Source organism: Hemibagrus wyckioides, linkage group LG29, assembly GCF_019097595.1.
Source record: "Hemibagrus wyckioides isolate EC202008001 linkage group LG29, SWU_Hwy_1.0, whole genome shotgun sequence".
Lineage (NCBI taxonomy): Eukaryota > Metazoa > Chordata > Actinopteri > Siluriformes > Bagridae > Hemibagrus > Hemibagrus wyckioides.
In genome coordinates this window covers 14,402,545-14,429,723 of record NC_080738.1, presented here as the reverse complement: position 1 = coordinate 14,429,723, position 27,179 = coordinate 14,402,545, and the positions used below count along the sequence as shown (strand labels likewise).

General features: G+C 39.9%; 2 protein-coding genes across 33 annotated transcripts in view; one reads left to right on the top strand and one right to left on the bottom strand.

The window, feature by feature from the left end:
* The window catches only part of LOC131349460 (receptor-type tyrosine-protein phosphatase delta-like), a 403,614-nt gene that overhangs the window by 246,634 nt on the left and 129,801 nt on the right, over positions 1-27,179 (bottom strand). For all 32 annotated transcript variants that reach the window (XM_058385154.1, XM_058385153.1, XM_058385162.1 and 29 more), the window contains exon 7: positions 16,899-16,943. The gene's annotated coding sequence lies outside the window, so the exon portion shown is untranslated. The remainder of the gene's footprint in view (positions 1-16,898; positions 16,944-27,179) is intronic.
* On the top strand, positions 1,293-11,644 carry LOC131349463 (uncharacterized). The gene is made up of 4 exons (XM_058385187.1): positions 1,293-1,633; positions 8,138-9,071; positions 9,183-9,255; positions 9,343-11,644. The coding sequence occupies exons 2-4, from the start codon at positions 8,148-8,150 to the stop codon at positions 9,420-9,422; spliced, it is 1,077 nt and encodes a 358-aa protein (XP_058241170.1). The 5' UTR covers positions 1,293-1,633; positions 8,138-8,147; the 3' UTR covers positions 9,423-11,644.

Here is a 27,179-nt window from a genome sequence, read left to right as displayed (position 1 = left end):
TTATTTTTTCCGTGGTCCGTTTCAAGCTCTTCACGTTTCTATTGTTTTCCATGTACTTTTCTGATTGCTGCCCAAAAATACCCCAGACTCCGCCCACTTTACTTCTGGCAGATTGCAGCTCGTCCTGAATCTCGGTGCTGGTTTTCGAGCTACACCCTTAAGTTAACCCCTCCCTTCGCCGTGTCACTTCCGAAAGCCGGTCTCCATGGGAACGGTTACCGAGTGCCCGCGGGTGGAGGGCCCTCCTCTTTTGAGTGTTCTCGTTAGGGCTCTCATTCTGCTCCGTTAGAGAAACAGCTCCAGCCATGTTGAATTAGCGCTAATTAGGATAATTGCGTTGACACTGGCGGCTCGGGGGGAAAATGGCTACTGTGAAAAAGTTGAGGGAATAAATCAGAGAAGAAGCTAAAAGCAGAGAGAGAGAGAGAGAGAGGGAGGGGAGCACACTTGAGCCGTGCACATGGTTTGAATGATGATGATGATGGTGATGGTGATGACAGAAGTTATGCAGAAGACTAAAGACTGGAATGTGAAGGTGTTTTAAATATCCAAAAAAAATACAGTATTCAACAAAAAAAGCTGGGACTATTTAAATATAATAATTAGATCTCTGCTGGTAGCATGAATGGCACGGAGAAATACTCCACAGCTCTAATATCTGTAGCACATGTAACAAACGCTCTGCTGATATGATGTATGCTTGTAATTAAAAATAAAAAATGCTCCCATAACAACATCTGGTATTGCGTGATTTCATTTCTTTTCATTTCTCACAATAAAAAAAAAAAACAGATCTGGAAATAGTTCACAATTATTGATCAAAGCAAAGCTGATTGTAAAACCGTGCTCTGTAAATAATAATAATAATAATAATAACAATAACAAAATAATAATAATAATAATAATAATAATAATAATAATAACAAAATAATAATAATAATAATAATAATAATAATAACAAAATAATAATAATAATAATAATAATAATAATAATAATAATAATAATAGTAGTAGTAGTAGTAATAAAAAAATATCAAGAGAAAGTGCTCAACAAATACTAAAAAAGTGAGTAGACAAATGATTTAAGTATGATTTGTAGTAATATTTATTTATATAAATATTATATAATAATCTATGCATCTGATAATAACATTAGATTAGATTAGACATATTCGATTAGATTATATAATAATCGCTTAAAAAAAATACTAGCTTTCCCTTATGCCCGTGCCTCTTTATCACCATGGCGACCGAATTTGGAGCCCTGTGATTGGCTGTTTCTTCAGGACCTGCATACATTCATACATAAACGTGGCATTAACGTTAATTAACAGTTTATAGTTAACCGAACAGACCTCTTCTGGCTATTTTATTTGTTTTATTGTTGTTTTCGTTCACCGGGAGGCTGTTTGCGAGCCGTGGAGACATCGGTTCAACTGGACATTTATTTTTCGCTAGTTAGCAACGTATTAGCTTCTTTTTTCCATGCACGTGAACGAGGCTGGACACTACAATGGACACCACAATGGACTGATGGCTGCTTCCAGCAGAGGAGAGATGAGGAGGAGGAGAAAAAGAAGCGAGGAGGAAGAGAGGAGGATGATGGTGATAGTACTACAGTCTCCTAAATCTGGTGAGTGTTATCGGTGAGAAGTAGTGTGTGCATTTAACTTTAGCTTCCTGCTAGCTAAATGGGCTGTTAGTATGCAGTGAAAAACGTCGTTTAAAACATTTATTTTTTTATCTCTTTTGTTTCATTTTTTTCCTTCAATAAAATGCTAGTGAAGTGGTTCATTTTAAAGTCAGGGCATTTATATAGATTTAATGTTACCCGGTTTGAATGAAGTTGAATGAACTGGCATTCATTATATTGAGCTTATTCAACTTTTCAGTGCATTTAACTTATGGTTAACTTAGCCAGAGCTCTTAAATATATAACGTGTACGTGTATGTATATTCAAGAAGTATTACAAAGTCCTTGCACAGTGAGTGTTTATGTCCTTATGTAAGGTAATCAGAAGCAAAGACCTTGGAAGGTCATCCTGCTGAGTGCATGGAGCTCAAGGTTCTGTATCTGCAGCACTGCGTTTCTCACAGGCCTTCACTGCACTCATACAGAGACCCTGTAGAGTTTCCTTTTCAGCAGTCTTATTTCTTTCTGTTCAGAAACACTGTATTTTTATTTCAGCCATAACATTATGACCAGTGAAGTGAATAAGACCGATGATCTCCTCATCATGGCACCTGTTAGTGGGTGGGATATGTTAGAGGCAGCAAGTGTCCTCAGAGTTGATGTGTTAGAAGCAGGAAAAATGGACAAGCGTAAGGATTTGAGAGAGTTTGACGAAGTGATGGCTAGACCACTGGATCAGAGCATCTCCAAAACTGCAGCTCTTGTGGGGTGTTCCCGGTCTGCAGTGGTCAGTATCTATCAAAAGGAAGGAACAGTGGTGAACCGGTGACAGGATCACGGACGGCCGAGGCTCATTGATGCACGTGGGGAGCGAAGGCTGGACGGTGTGATCCGATCCAACAGACGAGCTACTGTTGCTCAGATTGCTGAAGAACTTAATGATCGAATGGGGTCAGAATACACAGTGCAGGACGGGTCAGGGCTGTTTTGTTGGCAAAACACAATATTAGGCAGGTGGTCATAATGTTATGCCTAATATATATAGCTGTATTATACACACACGTTTAAACCTCATGACTCTTCACTGGTCATTGCAAAACATTTCTCTGGTCATCCTTTAACCATTTCTCGATGTATGGTCAGCTTCTCCTCTATGGGCAAGTCTGAACCCCCCCCGGGCAGTGGAGTTCAGGTCCGGTTTTCAGCCACAAAGTATGGATAATCAAGGCGTTGTCGTACGTTACAGTAGCTTTCCACTGTTCCAGAATTGGTCTCCTCTGACCACAACACATCAAGCCAAGTGTAGCCCTAATGATGTCCAGGTGATTTATCACTTTCAAACCCAACACTGAAACTTAACAATCAGGCAACAAAACTGTGCAAAGCGTATATATATATATATATAAAAATATACTGTCTATAGTGTCTATTAAAAGAAACACACACACTAACCACTAAACCACATTATTTCACTAAAGGGACTTTCATGTGTAATTAAAAGCGTCGCTTGCGGCTGAGTGGTGGAAATTAATTCACCTTAATTTACGGCGAGTGAATTATTTTGTCCCGCTCTCCTACAGTCAATGCTTGTGGTCTGTTACGGACAGTTATACTCTATTGAAATCCAGTAACCACAACGAACCTTATATGAAAGCTAGAGCATTTAAACCCAATTAACTTGATTCTGCTAGCTGAAGCAATAATGCCATGTTATATGTTGCTCTCCTGTATAAAGAGCTGGATTAGTTTAACCAGAGGCGCTTCGGTAATGTAACCAGAGAGTATATTACTACCGGAATAGGGACACAACTGTTTCTGTGAGCGAGCAGTGTTAGTAGTTAGATTAGCCGTGAGGTCAGGATGGCTGTTACTGACCACTGAGTCATTTGCGCCGGAATAATTGCTTTGTTTTCCCCACTGGTAACTAGCAACGGCTTAAAATATCTGCGAACCAAATGTTAGGGCTTTAATAAATATTGGTTATTTGTCAATAACTAGGCCATCATGCATACGTGCACCTAGCATAAAGCGAATAAAAGGTCACTAGTTGATCCGTGCCGGAAATATGATTCGTTCTGCCCATGCTCGGAAATGCGTCTACTTCCTGTCTGAAGTATGACTGAACACTTTTAGGTATTTATTATACTGTTTGTTATAATACTACTAATGTTATAATATAATATAAATATGTAAATACACTTATTTGGTAAAATATATCAATTAAATTCTATTGATTAAATTGAGTAATCAATTACAAATGAAATTGACTGAATAAAAAAATGACATTAAATATTTTACATTTGCTAGACTCCATTTTGGTCTATAAGTGTGTTTGTGTTTTATTTTTAATATTGAATTTTCTAAAGATATTTTCTACTCATTTCAGCATAGTTGAACAAATGTCTGCAGCTAAGAAACGCACAAAATATTTATTTATTTATTCAATTTGTTAAACATTTAAAAAAAAATTCAAACTGAATATTAATCTTAACATGTGCACGTTTATACAACTTAATAAATATGTAATAAATATAAAATATATTTATATTTAAATATGATATAAACTCCACCACAGAAGACAGTAATTTCCCAGCATTAACATCATTCATTCATATGTTATGATGCGTTTCTATGTGTGTGTGTGCGTAGTAGTATATTAGTAGTATATTATAACAACAGTATTATAAATAGCCGAAACTGCAGTGAATCGTTTCGTCATACTTCAGACAGGAAGTAGGCGCATTTCGGCACACGCTCAGAACAAATCGTGTTTCCGTTACGGATCGAGGAGTGACAGTATGTGTGTTAAATAGCAAACTATTGCTTGCAGCTTGCAGATTACAGCTTGGAAACCAGATGGTTAGATGTCTTGGGCTCTGATCCATCTAGTGCCATCTAGTGGATGTAGCTTTTAACCCTCCGCATGTTCATACAATACCCAACCGTGCGTGTGAGTAATGTTTGTGAAAGTGGAACCTTTTTGGTTCTAGAAAATCCACACGTTTTTCTTCATCAATGTAGAGAGAGAAAAAAAACAAAAAGAGCCCAGGCTAGTGTTAGATTAACGTCGTTGGCGTGATTTAGCGTTCCAAAGAGATGTGTGAAAACACAATCAGCTACACTGATCAATAACGGGAGCCCGCTTCCAATATCCCAGAGTGCTTTTTGACTTTACGGTGCGTTAAAAAATTACAGACACTGGCACGTGATCTGGAATCGGCACGCTCCGTTTTATCCTACAGTGCAGTTTCACCCAAAGCTCTGATGCTGACAGTGATGTATGGGCTGAATCACCCCTATTGACCAAGCCATTATAAACCATAATTCCATTTAATAAGCACTACTCATAACTGGTGAGATGAATACGAGGCCTGAGCGTTCTGTCACTTTGGAAGATAATTATAGAGTCCTGAATAATAATGTGAAGCTATTTAGTTGATCGCAAATGCTCGCTCTTTGTCCCCTGGGGAGATACGGCTAGCGCACTGAGTGCTAGCATCTGTGCTAGGTTTAATAACTTTAGTCAAAGGCTTCTGTGTGTGTGTGTGTAAGTTAGAGAGAGAGAGAGTGCTAGCCCTGGCAGCTATACCTGCTTGCCTCAGCTCTTTCAAGCGTTAGTGCTTTTAGCATTAGCTCACAGTCAAAAGAGCAGAGCTCAGAAATCCGAGGGACACTGACACCACAAAAAAAAAAAAAAAATAAAAATGTGGGAAGAGGTACAAACCATTTCTCACGTTAATGAGATGTGTCACTTATTTACCAAAAGAAAGCAGGGCTAGCTGAGCCGCGCATGGGGAGAACCTTTTCCTAGCCTTTTCTTTAGCTAAGACTTCCTATTAAAGCTGTAATAGAGTTTATGCTAATCGTTAATAATATTTCCTGAGATGGGCGTGTACGAGAACGGCAGCACAGCCGGGATAATGGAGTTTAGCAGCAGTAAAGAAAAATCAACAAAGCTATTCTTCAAAAGTCTGCATAATCCTAAACATTCAAGGACAGGGGACGGGAAGGAAGGGATGAAAAGATGGACCAGATGGACCACAGAGAAGGTTGAGCGATTGCAGCGAGGAGGGAAACAGATGGAGAGGAAGACGGGACGGATTGAGAGGAAGGCAGGACAGATTAATGCCCGAGTGAGAGATGGAGGTGTCCCTGAGCATCCATAGCGCTGCTAATTGAATCCGTCTCTCAGGACGATTTAAATGGGAACTCGTCACTGTCTTCAGCCAGTGCAGAGATTCCTGACGTTTATTCTATAGCAAACAGTAAAGCACACACACACTTCCTAAACTTCATCACTGGTACTTTAGGCAGAAAACAGTGCCTGCTAGTGTAGAGATATTCACCGTACACCAGTCCTGTGCTAGGCATGCTGGAGCAGGGGTCTCACGAGCTACCCCTACTTCTGAGCCCTTATACATTATGTACAAAATTGGGCATCTTTCCCGTTGTGGTGTATCATGGGCGAGGGATCCAGATCCAGGGGATCAGGATATGTGACTGTCAGGAACAGTGTGCTGATGAACAACACGGTCCATGTGAATGGAGGAAATCTGACAATAATAACTGATAGTCAGCAAACATGTTGGGTTTAAATCATTTAACTATTAACATGGCTGCTTATGCGATTGATTTATTTCCAAAATGTGACAAAGAATGGCTCCTTCAGCTGGTTCAGTTGATGGCAATAAGCAGTAAGTTATAAGTAAATGTTACTGATGATACAACACTTGGACACCATTTTGTCCGGGGTGGGGGTGGGGTGGGGGGCACCCCATAAAATGAGGTCAACCTGAGTGAAGCTGATTGGTGGAGGGAGTAGTGTAGAGCGGTGTGTTCTGTGATGTCACAGAATCAGAACCCTGGTGTGTTTCAGTCCTTTTCTTACTACTGCTCTCTGTCACTACAGTGTGAGGTTAGTGAGTGGGGTTTGATTGATTTTTATCAGCCAAGAGACTTTCAAGAAAAGTACATTTGACTTTCCGTCGAGGATTTTTTTTTACTTCACAGCAGATTTTGACGTGATACAACACTTCGATAAGGAAATATACGTGTTTCTCTTCCTACTGAAACATAGACAAGGTTTAGAAGAGCTTCTGTGTATCCAGCTCTAGCACGTTTAAAAGAAAACATTTGATTAACAACGCCAGGTCAGAAAAGGGGGAAAAAAAAGGCAGATTAGGTTTATGTTGAAATGTATGGTTTATATCTCTGAGCTTTTTTTTTTACAAGATTATATAAATAAAACACCGATCAGGCATAACATTATGACCACTCAGAGGTGAAGTGAATAAGACTCTCCTCATCATGGCACCTGTTAGTGGGCGGGATATATTAGGCAGCAAGTGAACATTTTATCCTTAAAGTTGAGGACAAGGGTCACTGATGCACGTGGGGAGCGAAGGCTGGCCCGTGTGATCCGATCCAACAGACGAGCTACTGTTGCTCAGATTGCTGAAGACGTTAATGATAGAAAGGGGTCAGAATACACAGTGTATGACGGGTCAGGACTATTTTGGCAGCAAAAGGGGTAGCAACACAATATTAGGCAGGTGGTCATAATGTTATGACCGATCGGTGTAAATCCCTGTAGACACATACAGTACGATGGATATAAAAGTCACACACCCCTGTGAAAAATGGCAGTGATTTAAAAAACAATATGTAAAATATACAGTGTGCAATCTACAACCTGTCTTTCTGTTACTTGTCTCTATTGCTGCTGGATATCTGGATTTTCTTTTGGGATCAATGAAGTATCTATCTATCTATCTATCTATCTATCTATCTATCTATCTATCTATCTATCTATCTATCTATCTATCTATCTATCTATCTATCTATCTATCTATCTATCTATCTATCTAACTAAGCTTAGTAAGTTGATGTAGATCTCTTTGGAAGCCTCTCTGGTCAGTTTGTATCTTGTTGTTTTATAAATTTCAAGGCTCTGGTTAAGGTCATTTTCTCTATTTGACCATGATGGTCTTTACAGTGTTCCATGGTACATTGAATATTTTGGAAAATATCTGAAACTAGGGCTGGGCGATCTGGCAAAATATCTCATCACGATTTTCTTCCCCCATATTGGACGATCTCGATTTTTTTCGATCTATCTTTTCTTTAAAAATAAACAAAGCTTTATAAATAAACATAGTAATAAGTACTGTTGCAATAATTAGGATCAAGAGTGTATGATAATTATTATAGAAATATTTATATAAATAAATAAATATTAATAAATAAAAGATTCATACCGAAATCTCTGCCATTTGAACAGGGCTGTGTAAACTTTCATGAACGAAGTCACTGCTAAAACTACTGTGTTTATGTATGAACTTGCTAAATAAATCATCTTCTGTGAGATCTGATAAATCTCTGTCGAATTGTATGATAAATTATTTTGTATTGGTCTTTAAAGTAATTGTATACATAAATACTACTACTTATAATAATAACAGACATGGGTATGACCAAGTAACTTGAAGATGTGTTTGTCTGCAGGTTTACAGTCATGCCTTTAGCGACAAAACAATGCAGAAAATATGACCAGACTTCATCAGATTCATTCCATGAAGATGAGTCCGATAGAATCTTTCACATCACTGAGAGGCTTCCCAAAATCTCTCCTTTCGCCGTGCATCACTGTGCTCATGTGATTTTCCTAAGAGCACAGCAGGCGACCGCCAAAGATCCCATCGAAACTCTGATGTTGGCGGCTAAGAGCAAACAAGTGGGGCAACTTGCAGAATCTGTGCTTAAGACGTTTGCCAGCTTGCCTGAACTGTGTATAACTGACGATGAGAACATCCCCAAGAAGCTCCACCGTATCGTCATAGAGAGGATCTATGAAGAGCTGCTGTCAAATATTGGAACTCCGTTTGCCCTCATGGAGGCCTTTAACACTCGATATGAGAAGTTAGAGAATGCCTTCACTCTGGCCTTTCTGAATGCTGCGGCAGATGAGGATTTGGAGCCGTTCATATTTAACCTGGAAGAGGAGAGCGAAAGTGAAATGACCGATATGTCCACTGAGGACAGGACATTTCAGTTTTTTGAGAACAGCACAAGCATGAGTATGCTACTGACACTGAAACTCCTGGCTAATGGTCCTCCATACACAGTCCATCTTGATAAACCACCTCAGGAGTTAATCAGTCTAATTGTGAATATGTGGAAAGATGCTCTGTGTGGAGAAGAGGCCAACTGCTTGGAGAATCTTTATAAAAAACTGTTCATCGATCATTGTGGACAAGTTAATGTGGAGAAGCTATTCCACATGAAGTTTGGTGAGAAGGACAAAGGGTTTCACGATGACGTCAGAACCGAAATCACAGACGCTGTGTCTCCGAATATCGAGGCTGACTCTGAAGCTACCAAAAAGCCGATGAAGAAATCGTGGCTCTCCCGCTTCAATATTTTCAGGATTTTCAAAAAGGTGCACTGCTTTATTATTTCAATGTCTTATATAATATCAAAGAAAAATACAGAATATCTAATGCACTGTGACCTGCTTTAGCATTTCTTATCCTTTGTTCCATTCAAACAGAAATCGAAGGCATGCAACAAGACCGTGAGGAACGTCACGGATCGGGACACAGCGATACAAAACGCACCGAAAAGTAAGTCCTCCCATCGTCCATAATCAAAGGATTAAGCTCAAATGTTGCTTTTTACTGAATACTTTCTAACAGTGGTGTTGCTTTTAGGTCCATCCAGGAGATATGAAAGTCCAAAGAAAAGAAGAAGTGAAACATACACCATCAAGTCCTTCACCTCTAGTGAATGAAATACTGCTCAGGATTCCTGAACATGGATTCCTGTCGTGTTTCCCACGTTATAATTAGTTATCATCACTATTTATTATTATCATTAGTGTGATTGCTTAAGCAGATTGCATTGCTAGAATTTCTTCCACAAGTAAGGTGAGGAGATCTGGGGTGCAGTTGGCGTTCCGGTTCAGTGGTCAGAGGTCAGGGCTCCTGTGCAGGACGCCGAAAGTTGCAGATACAGTGGAGGCCGAAGAGGACATACAAGATCTTCCAGAATAATTTTAGGAAATTTATGCAAAACTATCTATATAAGGTGGCCTGTGGTATTTTTATATCATTTGTACAGATGACAAAGGGTTAGTTTAGAGCACCCTTTGCTTTATCTTGTGCAATGTTGTATTGTTTTCTGTGGTAAAGCCTTTGCCTTGGTAGATGTGTGTTTATAAAGAAGTCATTACGCTGCAGTATTAATGCTGAACCCTTCTGCTGCTGTACACTCTATATCTACTGTAATAATTCATAAACACAGGTATATTACCTTAGCACTAATACGAACAAGAGCAGCTCGATTTCAAACAGGAGGCCTAACTGCTAAGAGAATGGCACAATCAAGGGAAGTTGAAACCTGATTAGCAGTCGCTGCCAGTCCTTCTACACTCGCGTATCGTTTTTAATATCCGACTGCAAATACTGAATCCCATTTTCCATCCTACTGACAGCAAGCAGCCGTTTAGTGCGTAATCTGGGAAGCGGCTAAAAGTAATCAAAGCAATGATTGAATAATTATCTCAAGTGCAATTAATTAAACATGCCAATGAACTCATCTTGAACATCTGTCCTGGTTGCGGTTCTTAATCGCTCGTGAGAATAAGCGGACGGCGAAACGGGGCGAAGCAGATTGCGTGCAATCATCTCCATAACTGCCATTGTTTACCAACAATAATTAATATCGCGTCATGTATAACTAAGCTCTGTAGCTTTGTAATGACCGTGCGGAAATAAGCAGCTTTTGTGTGCACGCTCAGGAGCGTGTGCGAGACAGCCAGAGGTCAGACTGGCATTCAGTAGTAGCCATATGCTGCTACAAGATGCATTTTATGTCGGTTTTTCTTTCTATCCATCATTTCTTTTTTTGGAACAGATATTGCTTGGTGCTGGTGGGATGCTTGTTTACACAGACAGGCCGGCCTGCAGCGTTTCGTAAAAAGACCCACGAGTGCAATTAGCAAGTCAACATTAGTCACAATCACGCTCATATGCCTTGTTCATTTGAGGTCTGTTTAAGATACACACACATACACACACACACACACACTGGTTATCTTTTCAGAGCTCCGTCATCGAGCGTCGCTAGGCTAAAAAGTATTTTAGTCACAATTTCTATATACTGTATATATGAAGACAATAGCTGCTGTGATGAAGGATTTAGGAAATTATAATCATATGATACATCTCTTGTTGGGAGTGGTCTCTTCTAGCATGACTCCGCCCCCTCCACGATGCACAAGCGCTCACTGGATATATAGGTATACGTAGATGAAGAATGTGAATCCATACACTATGGCTTTAGTAGAAAGATTTAGTAGACAGAGCTCTTTAAAACCATCATCAAAACGCAGGCTTACTTAAGGAGCTATCTTCTGGAAGATGAGTGTAGCACACTCTTGATTGCCTGAAACTTTACTAAATGGTTTCGTTTGCTGGTGATGTGGAAGATTTGAGAGTCATCTTTGAGCATTGTGTCTAAAAAAAAAGGATTCCACAAAAACAAAAGACAAAATACGATCCAGTCTGAACTAAAACAATTATTATCTTCAGCAAGAGTGAAATAGAAAACCAGGGACGGCAGCCGATCACCTTTCACCCTTTTTCCCGGTAAAACCGAGACGTGCAGGGAGTATTAATAACCCATCTGAACTCCCGTCTTTAAAAGAGAGCCGCAATTACACGTCCGCGTGCCGGAGAAAGACATAAGGGGGTGCGAGGATGCCGACGGCTTTCGAAAAGATCGCTCCGATATCAACAATTTGCTCCGTTAATGTCTCTCTGATGACAACTGATACATAACTGATGACGGTGCTCGAGACGCTTTTAAGATGACGCAAAGAGCGCGATGGGAGATCGTCGAGCTCAACGTGTCATTTCCTACATACGTTATGGCTTCCTGCCGTGGAGAGGAAAGACGCCGCAAGTTTGTGGAAAGCGTCATTACATCCGTGAAGCAGATCTACTATGTCACATAACGTCAGTAAATATCAATTTGTTTACTTATATATATATTTATTTATTTTTTTAATTTTATTTATTCATTTTAATTTTTATTTTGTTCTCAGGTAAGTCTGACACAAAAGCTTTATTTTATATTGCTTTGTATTGCTTTATTTTTGGTTCAGTTACAGTCTTTTTTTTTTTTTTACATGTTGCTTATTTTTTATATTAAGGAATTATATTTTTTTTTACTCAGATACATCAAGTGATCTAACTTAAAGGTGTGAAAAGTATTTATTTATTTACTTATTTATTTTATTTCATTTCATTTCATTTCATTTCATTTTATTTTATTTTATTTTGACATAAATGTCAAATGCCTTGAGAGCCTTTAAAGCTCTGGTTGATTTCTGGGAGAATTAAAAAAAAAAAAAAAAAAAAAAAAAAAATTATATTTTATAATTTTAATTTATAAAAATTTTTTTATATTTTTATATTTTTTCATATTTTGTCCCTCAAAAAAAAAACATTTCTAAGGCTTTGCATTTATGACCGTTATATGACACTGTTTTAAAAAAAATAAATAAATAAAAAATACAACCTCAACCTGTACGCTCTTCTTTTTTTTTCCCCGCTCATAAGCCTGACTTCCTGTCTAACAAGACCTTATTTCAAGTGCCAATGCTCACAATGCTCTTAAGCTAATCCGTGTAAACCTTGCTGCATGTCCGTGTTCAGATTTCCTTAATACGTGCTTTAAACTGTGGACGTGTGTAAAGTCATCACCGTGGCGTTAAAGACGGCACGTGTCCCAGACGACCGGTTCTTTTTCTTTTTTTTTGTGTGTGTCCCGTAATTCCCAAAGCGAAGCACAAGTTATGACTCGCATCCCTACCAGGAGCTACAGAGCATGAAATTAGCTTAAGCACCAAAAAAAAAAGACAAGACAAGAGAAGAGAAGAGATGAGAGGACATCTCAATAAGCGGCTAATGCGCTGCTGCATTCGTAACCAGACACGTTTATAGTTTATGAACAGTTTATAACAGTTCACATGCGGAGGAAAAAATCCAGCAAGATATTTGCGTAGGAATCCGTGGCGAATTGTTTTATCGTGAAGTCCGGACTCCTGTTTCATTTGGCTGGAATATTCCGTTAATAATTGCCTCCTATGTAGGACACAGATTTAATAGAAGACAAGCTCGAGGGCAATCACAGCACCCATTGTCTTTTTCACGAAGCATATTAATACCTCTGCGAGCGGCCTTGAGTGACGTTGAAGGTAAACAAGTGCTACGGCTTCTGGAAGCTTCTTTTGTGTCTCTGGCACACACCGGCCTTGATTGTTGGAGCGATTAGCATTTTAATAATCAGAGAACGCAGAGAGAATTAACGAGTCGCGGCCTTCTGGAGAGATGAACGATGAACCACGTTATTACACAATCAGCAAAGGGCCGGCCGAGTTGCTACGCCTTCAGATTAAGAGATGCTCTCGATTATTCAAAACGGACGTAAGTGTCCTTTTTCGAGTCTCAGCGACGAGCTCAGCTGCTCAGTCTCTCGTCACATCTGTCACCTTTCTTTCTCATCGGCATCATCATCATCATCCCCACCCATTTCTCCCATTCACGTGTACTGCACACGGCGCCGTAACACGTGGCGTGGTCGTTATTTCCTGCAGAAATCCTGCTGAATAATAATAATAAAATCACAGGTGGAATGAAAGGTACAGGTTTGGAGCCGTGCGTCCATTTGGCTGCTTATGATGAATAGAGGCGATTGCCATGCTGAAAGCTGCAGGAGGAGTGTGAAAGAGCTGATTAATGGGCCTTGGCTCCTGAATTATGACTAACGCAAACAATTCGGAGCGAGAGCAGGTGGGAAAAAGAAAAAGAGAGTGAAGGTAAAGGAATAATCAGTGCAGCAACACGTTCCAGAATTAGAGATGTGGCGTGAAAACGAGTGGTGAGCGCAAGTGGGAGGGAAACTAGCTGACAAAGTCGTGTCGATTGTGTCCACTCAATGACCGGTCAGAAACCTAAGCAACGAGCGGGCTGATCAATTATTTGTATTTCGATCGTGGTCACATTCCGGTTGCCTTAATTAATGACTTAATCACAGTTCAATGATATTAGTACTCTTAGCTGATGTACTCCTTTCTCTACACTGATGCATTAAATCACAAACCACACTTCAGTATATTTAGATTTTCTCTGCTGCTGTGGTTGATGGTGGGTTTACTTAAGCGACGTTTTTACGGAATAAACGACTTTCTTATTTGTGTTCATCATGTTTAGTGTTGGAACAGAGCAGTTACTTTGACTTCACAGATGATTATTGCGTACAAGAAAGAACATATATGTTTTCTATATCCAACTAATTCATTCATGATGTTCGTTGTTCCTACTATAAATATATTTTACAATCTACAGACACACTCACTCTACACTGTCAAAAGTTTTGGGACGTCTGCTTTTACAGGCACATGAATGTAATATGGAGTCGTCCCGCCCTTTACAGCTATAAACAGCTTCAACTCTTCTGGGAAGGCTTTCCACAAGGTTTAGGAGTGTGTTTATGGGAATTCCTCTAGAAGCGCATTTGTGAGGTCAGGCACTGATGTTGGACGAGAAGATCTGGCTCACAGTCTCCGCTCTAATTCATCCCAAAGGTGTTCTATCAGGTTGAGGTCAAGTTCCTCCACACCAAATTCACTCATCCATGTCTTTATGGACCTTGCTTTGGTCACTGGTGTGCAGTCATGTTGGAACAGGAAGGGGTCATCCCCCAAACTGTTCCCACAAAGAGCATGAAATTGTCCAAAATGTCTTGGTATGAAGCTGAAGCATTAAGAGTTCCTTTCACTGGAACTAAGGGGCCGAACCCAACCCCTGAAAAACAATGATTCGGAGGGGTGTTCCAATACTTTTGGTAATCTAGTCTACTAAAAAAGTCTACTGTTTCTTCAGAATGAGAGAGAATTGTTCTCTCTCTCTCTCTCTCTCTCTCTCTCTCTCTCATGAAGAAAATAACAGTAAATCAACTCAATTAAAATGACCGGAGAGTAAAAAAAAAACAACGTAAAACACACAAAAGGGTCAAAGGTTAATCACACTCGTTCAGCTCAAGGTATCGTCAGGATCATGAACTGCAAGAATTATTGTAATGAGGAGATGCTGGACACTGTGTGTTTAGTCAGAAGAGTTGACCTGAGGTTGCATCGTATTATTAATACTGACTGCCAGTGCTGCAAAAAATCCACACTACTGAAGGTAGCTTCCAGGAAATTTTTTTACAGATTATCATCTTATTTTAATAGAATAGCTTTTCATTAAATATCCATTTTCATATCAATAATCTATTCACATGTTAGATTCCGTTATCTGGGGAATTATTCGTCTTAGTGCCTGCTAGGTGCATGTCTTTTCGTAGGAACTTATAATTATGTTTTTTTGTGAAATGCTTCACCTTGTGCAACTTAGCTTCACCTCACATTGTAGTTGAAGTCTAACATTAGCTCATAACGCACATCTGAGCTGATATAGAAACTTTAAATGAGTTAACATTAACCGGTAAAGCGGTTAATCTAGACTATAACAGTGTTTCACTCTAGGTCATACCATTAGAGACTATGCTACAAAAAATATATAATAAATAAATAAATAAATAAACTATAATAATGAAAAGAACAATAATAAAAAATAATAGCAATAAATAAATAATAAAAAACAATAATAATAAAATAACAAATAAATAAATAATAATAAACAATAATAATAAAATAACAAATAAACAAATAAGTAAATAATAAAAAACAATAATAAAATAATAACAAATAAATAAATAAATAATACAAAACTATAAAACTATAATAAAACTATAATAATAAAAACAATAATAATAAGAAGAAGAATAAATAAATACATAAATAAAAAAGAATAAACAATAAAAATAAGATAAAATAAAACAAAACAAAACAAAATAAAACAAAACAAAACAAAACAAAACAAAACAAAACAAAATAAAATAAAATAAAATAAAATAAAATAAAATAAAATAAAATAAAATAAAATAAAATAAAATAAAGTTATTATTATTAAAAAATAAAGTAAAATAGTCTGGATGAAAGTGAAACAAAATTCAATTCAATTCAATTAAAACATCACTAATAAAATCATTTCAGTGTCATGGTTTGTTTCATGTTAGGAAAGGAATATTTCCGTATTACGTTACATGCTGTCAGATCAGATCACACCCAAAAACAACATGACTGGAGCAGAATTCCGGAGACGATTCTCCACGCTGACAGCGACGTGTTACCCTTTTGTTGTAGCCTTGTAATATTTCTAATGGAAAGGGAAGGGAGGCTTATAAAAGCCGCTTTGAAAAACGCTAGCGAGCTCGTGTGTAATGATTATAGTTCTTTGATACTGAAAATCCAGACATGAAAGTCAATCGCATTTGACCTGAAAAAAAGCCACAATCTGGACCCTAAACAGCTGGAAAGCAGGGATCCCAGGGATCAGAGTTCTTTAATGAGTCCTCTATTAGCTAAACAAATGGTTTGATAATTACCAGAATCTGAACACAGGACTGAAATCTGGACAGGGAACTGAGATCCATCTGGACAGTGCATCATCACTTATTAGAAATAACATCACTGTCTAAGCTAGCGGTTCTGCTAAGCGCTGAAAATACTGCATGCGGATTTTTATAATAATAGACACTATTACAGAATTGTTAATCAATGAAGTTTTAGAGCTTAGACCAGTGGGTTTTAGACCAGTGGGTTTCAGTTTTAGAGCTTAGACCAGTGGGTGATATATCCAGTCTAATAAAATTCATTTCCAGTCAAAGTAGCTGTGGGAAGTGAGCGTGGCCGCACGTTATTGCAGATTTATAGAACGTCACGTTTATTTTTGTCAGGTAATATCCCTTCCTTTGGGGAAGCTGTAGAGAGAAGGGTACGAATGAAAAGATATTATTTTCATAAAGTGAATAATTGAAAGTGATTCAGGTTAATATCGCTCGTATTCAAGCCTGTGAAATATTCTCATATCCGTCAGGATCAGGGCCGCCACTTCAGCAGGTCTTTTTGAGGTTGTTCTAAAGATCCGCCTCGCTCTCGCCTTCTCCCTCGATCTGTCACTCTGTGTCTAGGTCTCTCGCTTTCATCACCTCTCACCTCCTTCTCTTGTCTTTTACTGTACGATAGTCCATGGAGAGGAAACTGCAGTTGTGTTTGATGAAAAGTGGAATTGTGAGGATTAAAAAGGAAATCTTTTACCTGTTTGAAAGGTTCATTCTGCACTTTACATCCCAGGGTGGAGAACTGAAAGAAAACAAACTGGATATTAACATGGTGTACTGATTCATTTCAGTAACAAACATAAGACAGCCACTACACACACACACACACACATACACACACACACACACACACCTACAACAACAAAGTCCAGTATTCACCTACACACACACACACACACACCTACAACAACAAACTCCAGTATTCACCTACACACACACACACACACACCTACAACAACAAACTCCAGTATTCACCTACACACACACACACACACACACACTACAGTATTCACCTACACACACACACACACACACACACACCTACAACAACAAACTCCAGTATTCACCTACACACACACACACACACACCTACAACAACAAACTCCAGTATTCACCTACACACACACACACACACACACACCTACAACAACAAAGTCCAGTATTCACCTACACACACACACACACACACACCTACAACAACAAACTCCAGTATTCACCTACACACACACACACACACACACACACACCTACAACAACAAACTCCAGTATTCACCTACACACACACACACACACACACACACACACACACACACCTACAACAACAAAGTCCAGTATTCACCTACACACACACACACACACACCTACAACAACAAACTCCAGTATTCACCTACACACACACACACACACACACACCAACAACAACAAACTCCAGTATTCACCTACACACACACACACACACACACACACCTACAACAACAAAGTCCAGTATTCACCTACACACACACACACACACACACCTACAACAACAAACTCCAGTATTCACCTACACACACACACACACACACACACACACCTACACACAAACTCCAGTATTCACCTACACACACACACACACACACACACACACCTACAACAACAAAGTCCAGTATTCACCTACACACACACACACACACACACACACACCTACAACAACAAAGTCCAGTATTCACCTACACACACACACACACACACACACACACCTACAACAACAAAGTCCAGTATTCACCTACACACACACACACACACACACACACCTACAACAACAAAGTCCAGTATTCACCTACACACACACACACACACACACACACACACACCTACAACAACAACAAACTCCAGTATTCACCTACACACACACACACACACACCGACAACAACAAAGTCCAGTATTCACCTACACACACACACACACACACACCGACAACAACAAAGTCCAGTATTCACCTACACACACACACACACACACACACACCTACAACAACAAAGTCCAGTATTCACCTACACACACACACACACACCTACAACAACAAACTCCAGTATTCACCTACACACACACACACACACACCGACAACAACAAAGTCCAGTATTCACCTACACACACACACACACACACCTACAACAACAAAGTCCAGTATTCACCTACACACACACACACACACACCTACAACAACAAACTCCAGTATTCACCTACACACACACACACACACACACACACACACCGACAACAACAAAGTCCAGTATTCACCTACACACACACACACACCTACAACAACAAACTCCAGTATTCACCTACACACACACACACACACACACACTACAGTATTCACCTACACACACACACACACACACACCTACAACAACAAACTCCAGTATTCACCTACACACACACACACACACACACACACACCTACAACAACAAACTCCAGTATTCACCTACACACACACACACACACACCTACAACAACAAACTCCAGTATTCACCTACACACACACACACACACCTACAACAACAAACTCCAGTATTCACCTACACACACACACACACACACACACACACACACCGACAACAACAAAGTCCAGTATTCACCTACACACACACACACACCTACAACAACAAAGTCCAGTATTCACCTACACACACACACACACACACCTACAACAACAAACTCCAGTATTCACCTACACACACACACACACACACACCTACAACAACAAAGTCCAGTATTCACCTACACACACACACACACACACACACCGACAACAACAAACTCCAGTATTCACCTACACACACACACACACACACACACCTACAACAACAAACTCCAGTATTCACCTACACACACACACACACACACACACCAACAACAACAAACTCCAGTATTCACCTACACACACACACACACACACCAACAACAACAAACTCCAGTATTCACCTACACACACACACACACACACACACACACACACACACACCTACAACAACAAACTCCAGTATTCACCTACACACACACACACACACACACACCTACAACAACAAAGTCCAGTATTCACCTACACACACACACACACACACCGACAACAACAAACTCCAGTATTCACCTACACACACACACACACACACACACACACCAACAACAACAAACTCCAGTATTCACCTACACACACACACACACACACACACCTACAACAACAAAGTCCAGTATTCACCTACACACACACACACACACACACACCGACAACAACAAACTCCAGTATTCACCTACACACACACACACACACACCTACAACAACAACAAACTCCAGTATTCACCTACACACACACACACACACTACAGTATTCACCTTCACACACACACACACACACCAACATTCACCAACAAACTCCAGTATTCACCTACACACACACACACACTACAGTATTCACCTACACACACACACACACTACAGTATTCACCTACACACACACACACACACACACACACACACACTACAGTATTCACCTACACACACACACACACACACACACACACACACCAACATTCACCAACAAACTCCAGTATTCACCTACACACACACACACACACTACAGTATTCACCTACACACACACACACACACACACACACACTACAGTATTCACCTACACACACACACACACACACACACACACCAACATTCACCAACAAACTCCAGTATTCACCTACACACACACACACACACACTACAGTATTCACCTACACACACACACACACACTACAGTATTCACCTACACACACACACACACACACACACACACACACCAACACACACCAACAAACTCCAGTATTCACCTACACACACACACACACTACAGTATTCACCTACACACACACACACACACACACACACACACTACAGTATTCACCTACACACACACACACACACTACAGTATTCACCTACACACACACACACACACACACACACTACAGTATTCACCTACACACACACACACACACACACCAACATTCACCAACAAACTCCAGTATTCACCTACACACACACACACACACACACACACACACTCCAGTATTCACCTACACACACACACACACACTACAGTATTCACCTACACACACACACACACTACAGTATTCACCTACACACACACACACACTACAGTATTCACCTACACACACACACACACACACACACCAACATTCACCAACAAACTCCAGTATTCACCTACACACACACACACACACTACAGTATTCACCTACACACACACACACACACACACACTACAGTATTCACCTACACACACACACACACACACTACAGTATTCACCTACACACACACACACACACACACACACCAACATTCACCAACAAACTCCAGTATTCACCTACACACACACACACACACTACAGTATTCACCTACACACACACACACACACACACCAACATTCACCAACAAACTCCAGTATTCACCTACACACACACACACACTACAGTATTCACCTACACACACACACACACACACACACACACACTACAGTATTCACCTACACACACACACACACACACACACACCAACATTCACCAACAAACTCCAGTATTCACCTACACACACACACACACTACAGTATTCACCTACACACACACACACACTACAGTATTCACCTACACACACACACACACACACACACACTACAGTATTCACCTACACACACACACACACACACCAACATTCACCAACAAACTCCAGTATTCACCTACACACACACACACACACACACACTACAGTATTCACCTACACACACACACACACTACAGTATTCACCTACACACACACACACACACCAACATTCACCAACAAACTCCAGTATTCACCTACACACACTCACTCCAGTATTCCGTGTTCACCTACACACACATTTACCAGCCAACTCCAGTACTCACCTACACACACACACACACACACTCACTCACCAACAGCAGTAACAACATCCAGTACACTGAGTACTCAGTTATATATTATTCATTTATTAAGCATACACAGCCCTGCTCTATCACCTTTCACCTTTACTAAACTGTTTCTAAACACCTCCCTCTCTCCCTCTCTCTCTCTCTGTGTGTGTGTGTGTGTGTGTGTGTGTGTGTGAAAATTGTAACCTCAGCACATCCAGGGTGAGCCGGATGGAGCGATAACCATAAAAATGTCACCAAAAATCTTGCTGCCATTTGCATGCAGATTGGATTCGCCAGATTTACGCAAAGGTCGTGCGGAGAAGGTGAGGGTTTGTGAGGTGTGACCGGACCACGAGCCACAATGGCTACAGTCACTATGCTCCGTCAAGCTTGACACTACCATCATCGCAGAGGCATCACGACACGGGGGTTATTGATGAGAGCGTCGGCGAGGAACAGCGATTGTTTTGATAGGAATGGACGCATGGACACATCCGAGTGAGTTTCGACTGATTGAGGAAACGTGAAGGTTATTAAAGTAAAATGAGTGGACCGGCTCTGTAGTTCACTCGGATGTGTTATGTAACGAAGGAAAAGGAGCTAAACACATGAAAGAAGGAGATAACAAAAACTCAGAGCCTTTTAATGAACTTAATCAGACACCAAACCAAATGGTGGTACACTACTGTTACTGAGACACTATGTTCCTGATATATTCTTCACTTATAAAACACTGTACTTACACAGACCAGGCATAACATTATGACCACCTACCTAATATTGTATTGATCCCCCTTTTCCTGCCAAAACAGCCCTGACCCGTCCTGCACTGTGTATTCTGACCCCTTTCTATCATTAACGTCTTCAGCAATTTGAGCAACAGTAGCCTGTCTGTTGGATCGGACCCACGTGCATCAATGAGCCTTGTCCTCCCATGACCCTGTCGCCGGTTCTCCACTGTTCCTTCCTTGGACCACTTTGGATAGATACTGACCACTGCAGGCTGGGAACACCCCACAAGAGCTGCAGTTTTGGAGATCCTCTGATCCAGTCGTCATCAAACCTTACGCTTGTCCATTTTTCCTGCTTCTAACACATCAACTCTGAGGACAAAATGTTGACTTGCTGCCTAATATATCCCACCCACTAACAGGTGCCATGATGAGGAGATGATCAGTGTTATTCACGGCACCTCTGGGTGTTCATAATGTTATGTCTGATCTGTGTATGTATATTTAAGTAAGGAATTTTCGACCAAACGTGGAAAACTTTATATTGATTGGACGGCATCTGACTCTGACAGCAATGTACACAGAAAATAAAAATAATAATAAAAATTAAATTAAATAAATAGAATAAAATACATTAAATAAACAAATTAAAATAAATAAAATAAAAATTATAAATAATAACTAATGAATAATAATAATAATAATAATAATAATAATAATAATAATAATAATAATTATAGTCGTTGGTAATGGTACCATCAATAGTATCTTTTTCCATGAAAACGTGTATACAGTACAAATATTTGGACAATTTTTAAAACTGTACACACAATATATACCATTCGAGGTAGAAATTAGACAAAGGATAGAAGGTGTATAAAGATTGTAGCCTAATCCTATACCTAGCTAGTTAAAAAGGATATCCTTGGACCCGATACTAATAGCTAGCTACTATAGAACGTCAATATTTTAACCATTTATATAAAAACAGAACGTCATTTCTAACCATTAACCCCTTTCACTCTGCTCTGAGTTTGACACCTGAAGCAGTCAGAGATTATTTTCAGTTTCCAAATCTACACTAATAATGACACCATGCTAAAAAGCTAACTGTATTGTTGTTCTAATAGGTGACGGTGAGTTTGAGTTCCATACCTGCATGGATTTATGTGTGAGCCTGAAGCCTGAGCCCCTGGTACTGCTTCCTGTTTACTAAGCTTGAGCAAAGCCCTCAGGCACCTAAAAGTCTAGCCTTATGCTTTGACCCTCAAGTGTAAGAATGAGCGCTGGGATAGGAGAAGAGGAAAATCTCGATACGCCGGAGTGTGAAGATTCCGTTCAAATATTATTTCTGTCATCGTGCCACAGGAGCACACACAGGAAATACTTAATCATGCTAGCTTTCACGTTCGCCGTCGAAGGAAATCAAGAGTATGCGCTACTAGAAAATACATTTCGGCAAAACCTCCACCGATTAACGACAGCTGTATCGCTAACACTAAGCTAATACGCAGCTAAATCAGGGTCATAATACAAGGATACAAGGATGATAAGCCTTCTTTGGCATTTCTGTTGTGTATGTGTGTGTGTGTTTTTAAGCAGATTTCTTTCGGGAATTTTACACGGTGAAGACAAAGACATTACGCTAGCTTTCATGTCAGGCTTTGAAGCCGCGAATCGGGAGCTCATCTGAACATCTGTTTCTTGAATCGATTACTGCCTCGTCTAATCAAGGAGGCCTGCAGACATATTCATTTTACACGAAGACGGAAAAACGCTAGGCTTTATTCTCTCAGGCAGGGCGGCGGTCAGGGGGGAAAGAAGACGTCGCTCCCATCGGCGAGGTGGATTTAAATAAACAACGTGCACTGTTGCTCAAAGTGAAGATGTATTTCCATATCCTGTGTGCGATTTGGGTGGGATGAGTATCGGGAATTGGGGATTATTTTTGCACTTATTTGTTTAAATGCTTACACTAATGCAGTTAATATTTGGTGGGGTTTTCCCAGGGGAAAGTTTCGGATAGGATCGGAGATTTTTCCATGCAGATCAGTGGAATCTCATCTCATCAAGTTTACCCATGTGGACTGTTCTCTTTAATTTACACCACTAGTTTCTCTAGTCTCTGAATGTTTCTACAGCTATTACATGTGTGTATGATCTCACTGTCTTACTGAGAGCTAATCTACTGAATTGTTTTCGATTCCTGCAGAAATAAATGTGTATTTTAGACGTTTCTAAGGAGCTGAGCCATGGTGTGTGTTCTCTAAAGTCACTGGAAGAGTGCAGGCTTGCATCTCGCTTGCATGTCAACATGGCCGCTCACACCGTAAACAATAAATACATTATCACTTCGTTACTGGAAACATTTAATTTGGCTCAAAACACAACACTGGTTAAATAACCCTGACCTTATGGCTCTTTGTTTCGAGAAAGTAAACACATTATACACTCATGATCGCTGATGTTAACTGACTAGCTTGCTAACAAAACACACACTTTCTTCAATTTCTCACTTTGTAGCTGTTAATCCGACCTCAAGCTGTTTTAACATCAGATTTAACATAGATTTTTAGCTCCTATAGAATGCATGTGTGAGGATATTAGGTGTAGCTACAGAAGCTACACCTAATATATATAGCACATAGCATTCCTTAGCTAGAGTACTACATAGCATTCCTTAGCTAGATATGTGGATGGTAGGTACTTTTAAGGATACTGTATGTGTGTGTGTGTGTGTGTCTCCTCATCACACACCCTACACCTCCTCATCATTCCTATTCTAGCCGGTGAATAGCACTCTGATTTGCTTGTCTGGACGCTGTGTAAACACACACTGAGCATGCTCAGAGCATGGGGTCCGGTTGATGTAACGACGCGACTGTATTTTTAGCACGAAGTACGAAGGACGCTCGTTTGCAATTTGGATATGACAAATGTGCTAATAATAATAATAATAATAATAAGTGGAGCTCAGTTCAGGATTTTAGCTTCGACGTCTAGATACTGACGCCTGAAGAAATTCCAGAACACTCGCGTGTCCGCAGGTCAGCGAGCGGCGCGTGAGGTCGCGTGATCATTAAGCCCGGTGATGCGCTGTATAATGAGAACAAGAGCAGACCATGATCCGAGCCCTGGGGAACTCCTGTTAAGAAAGTGAGGTGATTAAACCCGAATCTCTCCGGGCGTCGGTGTAGCATTGATCCTGCAACTCCCATGTCAGAGAGGACCTCCTGATGCTTAAGTCAGCAATGGAGAGATAAGAATCTGGTGATTTCACAGCATCAAAAGAGCAGCCGACAGGTCGAGAAGGATGAGTGCTGAGGACACAATTTTCCCCTGGCTTATCTACAGCAAACCAGCAAACACACAGGATTTGGGCTGGAACAGGAGGTGCTGATATTTAGCAACCATTAATACCAATGATTATCTAAGACAAGATCTGATTATTTGATGCACAACAGCGTTGTTTCAGATACTGGACTAATAAAATATTTCTGTTCCATGTTTACTATAAATTAAAGACCATCACTAGTGTTGCGTGATTTATTATTAGGTTTGAAAACGAATTTGTATTTACGTATTATTTGTATTTTTTGTTATTACTGATGTAAGTTCAAGTCTGTATGAAAGATTTCACATCTAAGAATATTAATGTTTATTATCTGAATTTTTAAGAGAGAGAGAGAGAGAGTGAGAGATGCTTCTACAGACAGTGACTTAGAGGTTTAATGTTTTAGGTGCTTTTTTAAAGAAGCGATATTAGTTTCAATTGCAATATTGTAGAAACAAACCTTTCAATTCAACACGCATTCAATTCACAGAGGTTTCCTGACATGACCGTTCCAGCAGTTCCATAATTTCCGAAGCACTGACAAGACAAATACACTAAACCAACATTATCTGTATCTGCAAGATGTAACTACCAAGTGCAAGTTTTGCATCAAGATGAGATTTTGTGTGTGTGTGTGTGTGTGTGTGAGGAGAGAGAGAGAGAGAGAGAGAGAGAGAGCGAGAGAGCGATATGGTGACATCACTGCCATCTGCCGTCCAGACGTAGTATAACACTATCGTGACATGCATTCAATTATATGCTTTTAATCCCCTAAAAGGTGACGTCATTCCATTTCAGCTTAGCTAAAGCAATAAATAAATAAATAAATAAATAAATGCTTCTCTGACAGTGAAGCTATAATAATTTACTCAAATTAGAATTTAAAACATCCGATTTATTCAGGTCATCAACACACTGACCAGATTATTCATTTTCACAAGCAGTGAGTTGTGGTCAAATAAATAATTTCAGCCAAATAAATGTTAGCTAAAAGCAAGAGCATTCAACAAGCATTTTAAAGAAATCTCACTGCAGCTAAACAGGAGCCTTAACCGGAGAAAATAAACAGCAATTAATTCATTAATGACGAGAGAGAGAGAGAGATGCTTCTAGTTTAAATTATGCTTGAGATGAAAGTAAATAGGAAAACCTAATGGACCTGATGCTAAATCTTCATCGGTGGAGGTATGGTTTTGTTTCGCAGGTCTATACAGCCATCTAGTGGACAAAACTGAAAACACAGTCCACTCTTTGCTAACTGGTGTGTTTAACACCTCAAAATGTTATCCGTACAGCATCGTGGCCTGATATAGGTCTGTAAAACACATCTCTTTTCTTTCTGCCTCCGCACATTATCAGCTAATTGACTCGATGAGGACTGTGAACGATGCTAACCAAGAAACGCTCACTTTGTTACAGATGGTCCATCATCATCTGTGTTTAAGAGCTCCAGAAGTTGCTGTTGCTGTTACACCGAGTCATAAGTTTGCATGTAGTGAAATAAGGGCTCTGTTGAAGTCTACTTCCGACACAAACTATAATTTCAGGCATATTTACTTATCAAACTGGGGTAAATTTAGTCTGCGTCTCACCATAAATCAAGCCGTCTGTGCTGCTGGCTTTGTCACTGTAGATAATGTAGTTTCTGGAAGCTTTGGAATGACATCATCGTTTAGGAGGATTTAATTAGGAATCTGGTAATGTGGCTGCTCTTGAGCAGTGTGTGTGTGTGTGTGTGTGTGTGTGTGTGTGTTGGAGTAATCTGTTCTGAGGCTGACGTCTCTCAGGTGTGTATAGAAGCAACCTGTGAAATCTTCAACCCCTGGCAGATCAGGTGTGAGACAAGGTCTGGTTCACGTCTGAAGATGTAGACATTACGCATGCGCTATATACATATGGACTTTTGATATCTGGCTAGTTCTTGGCTA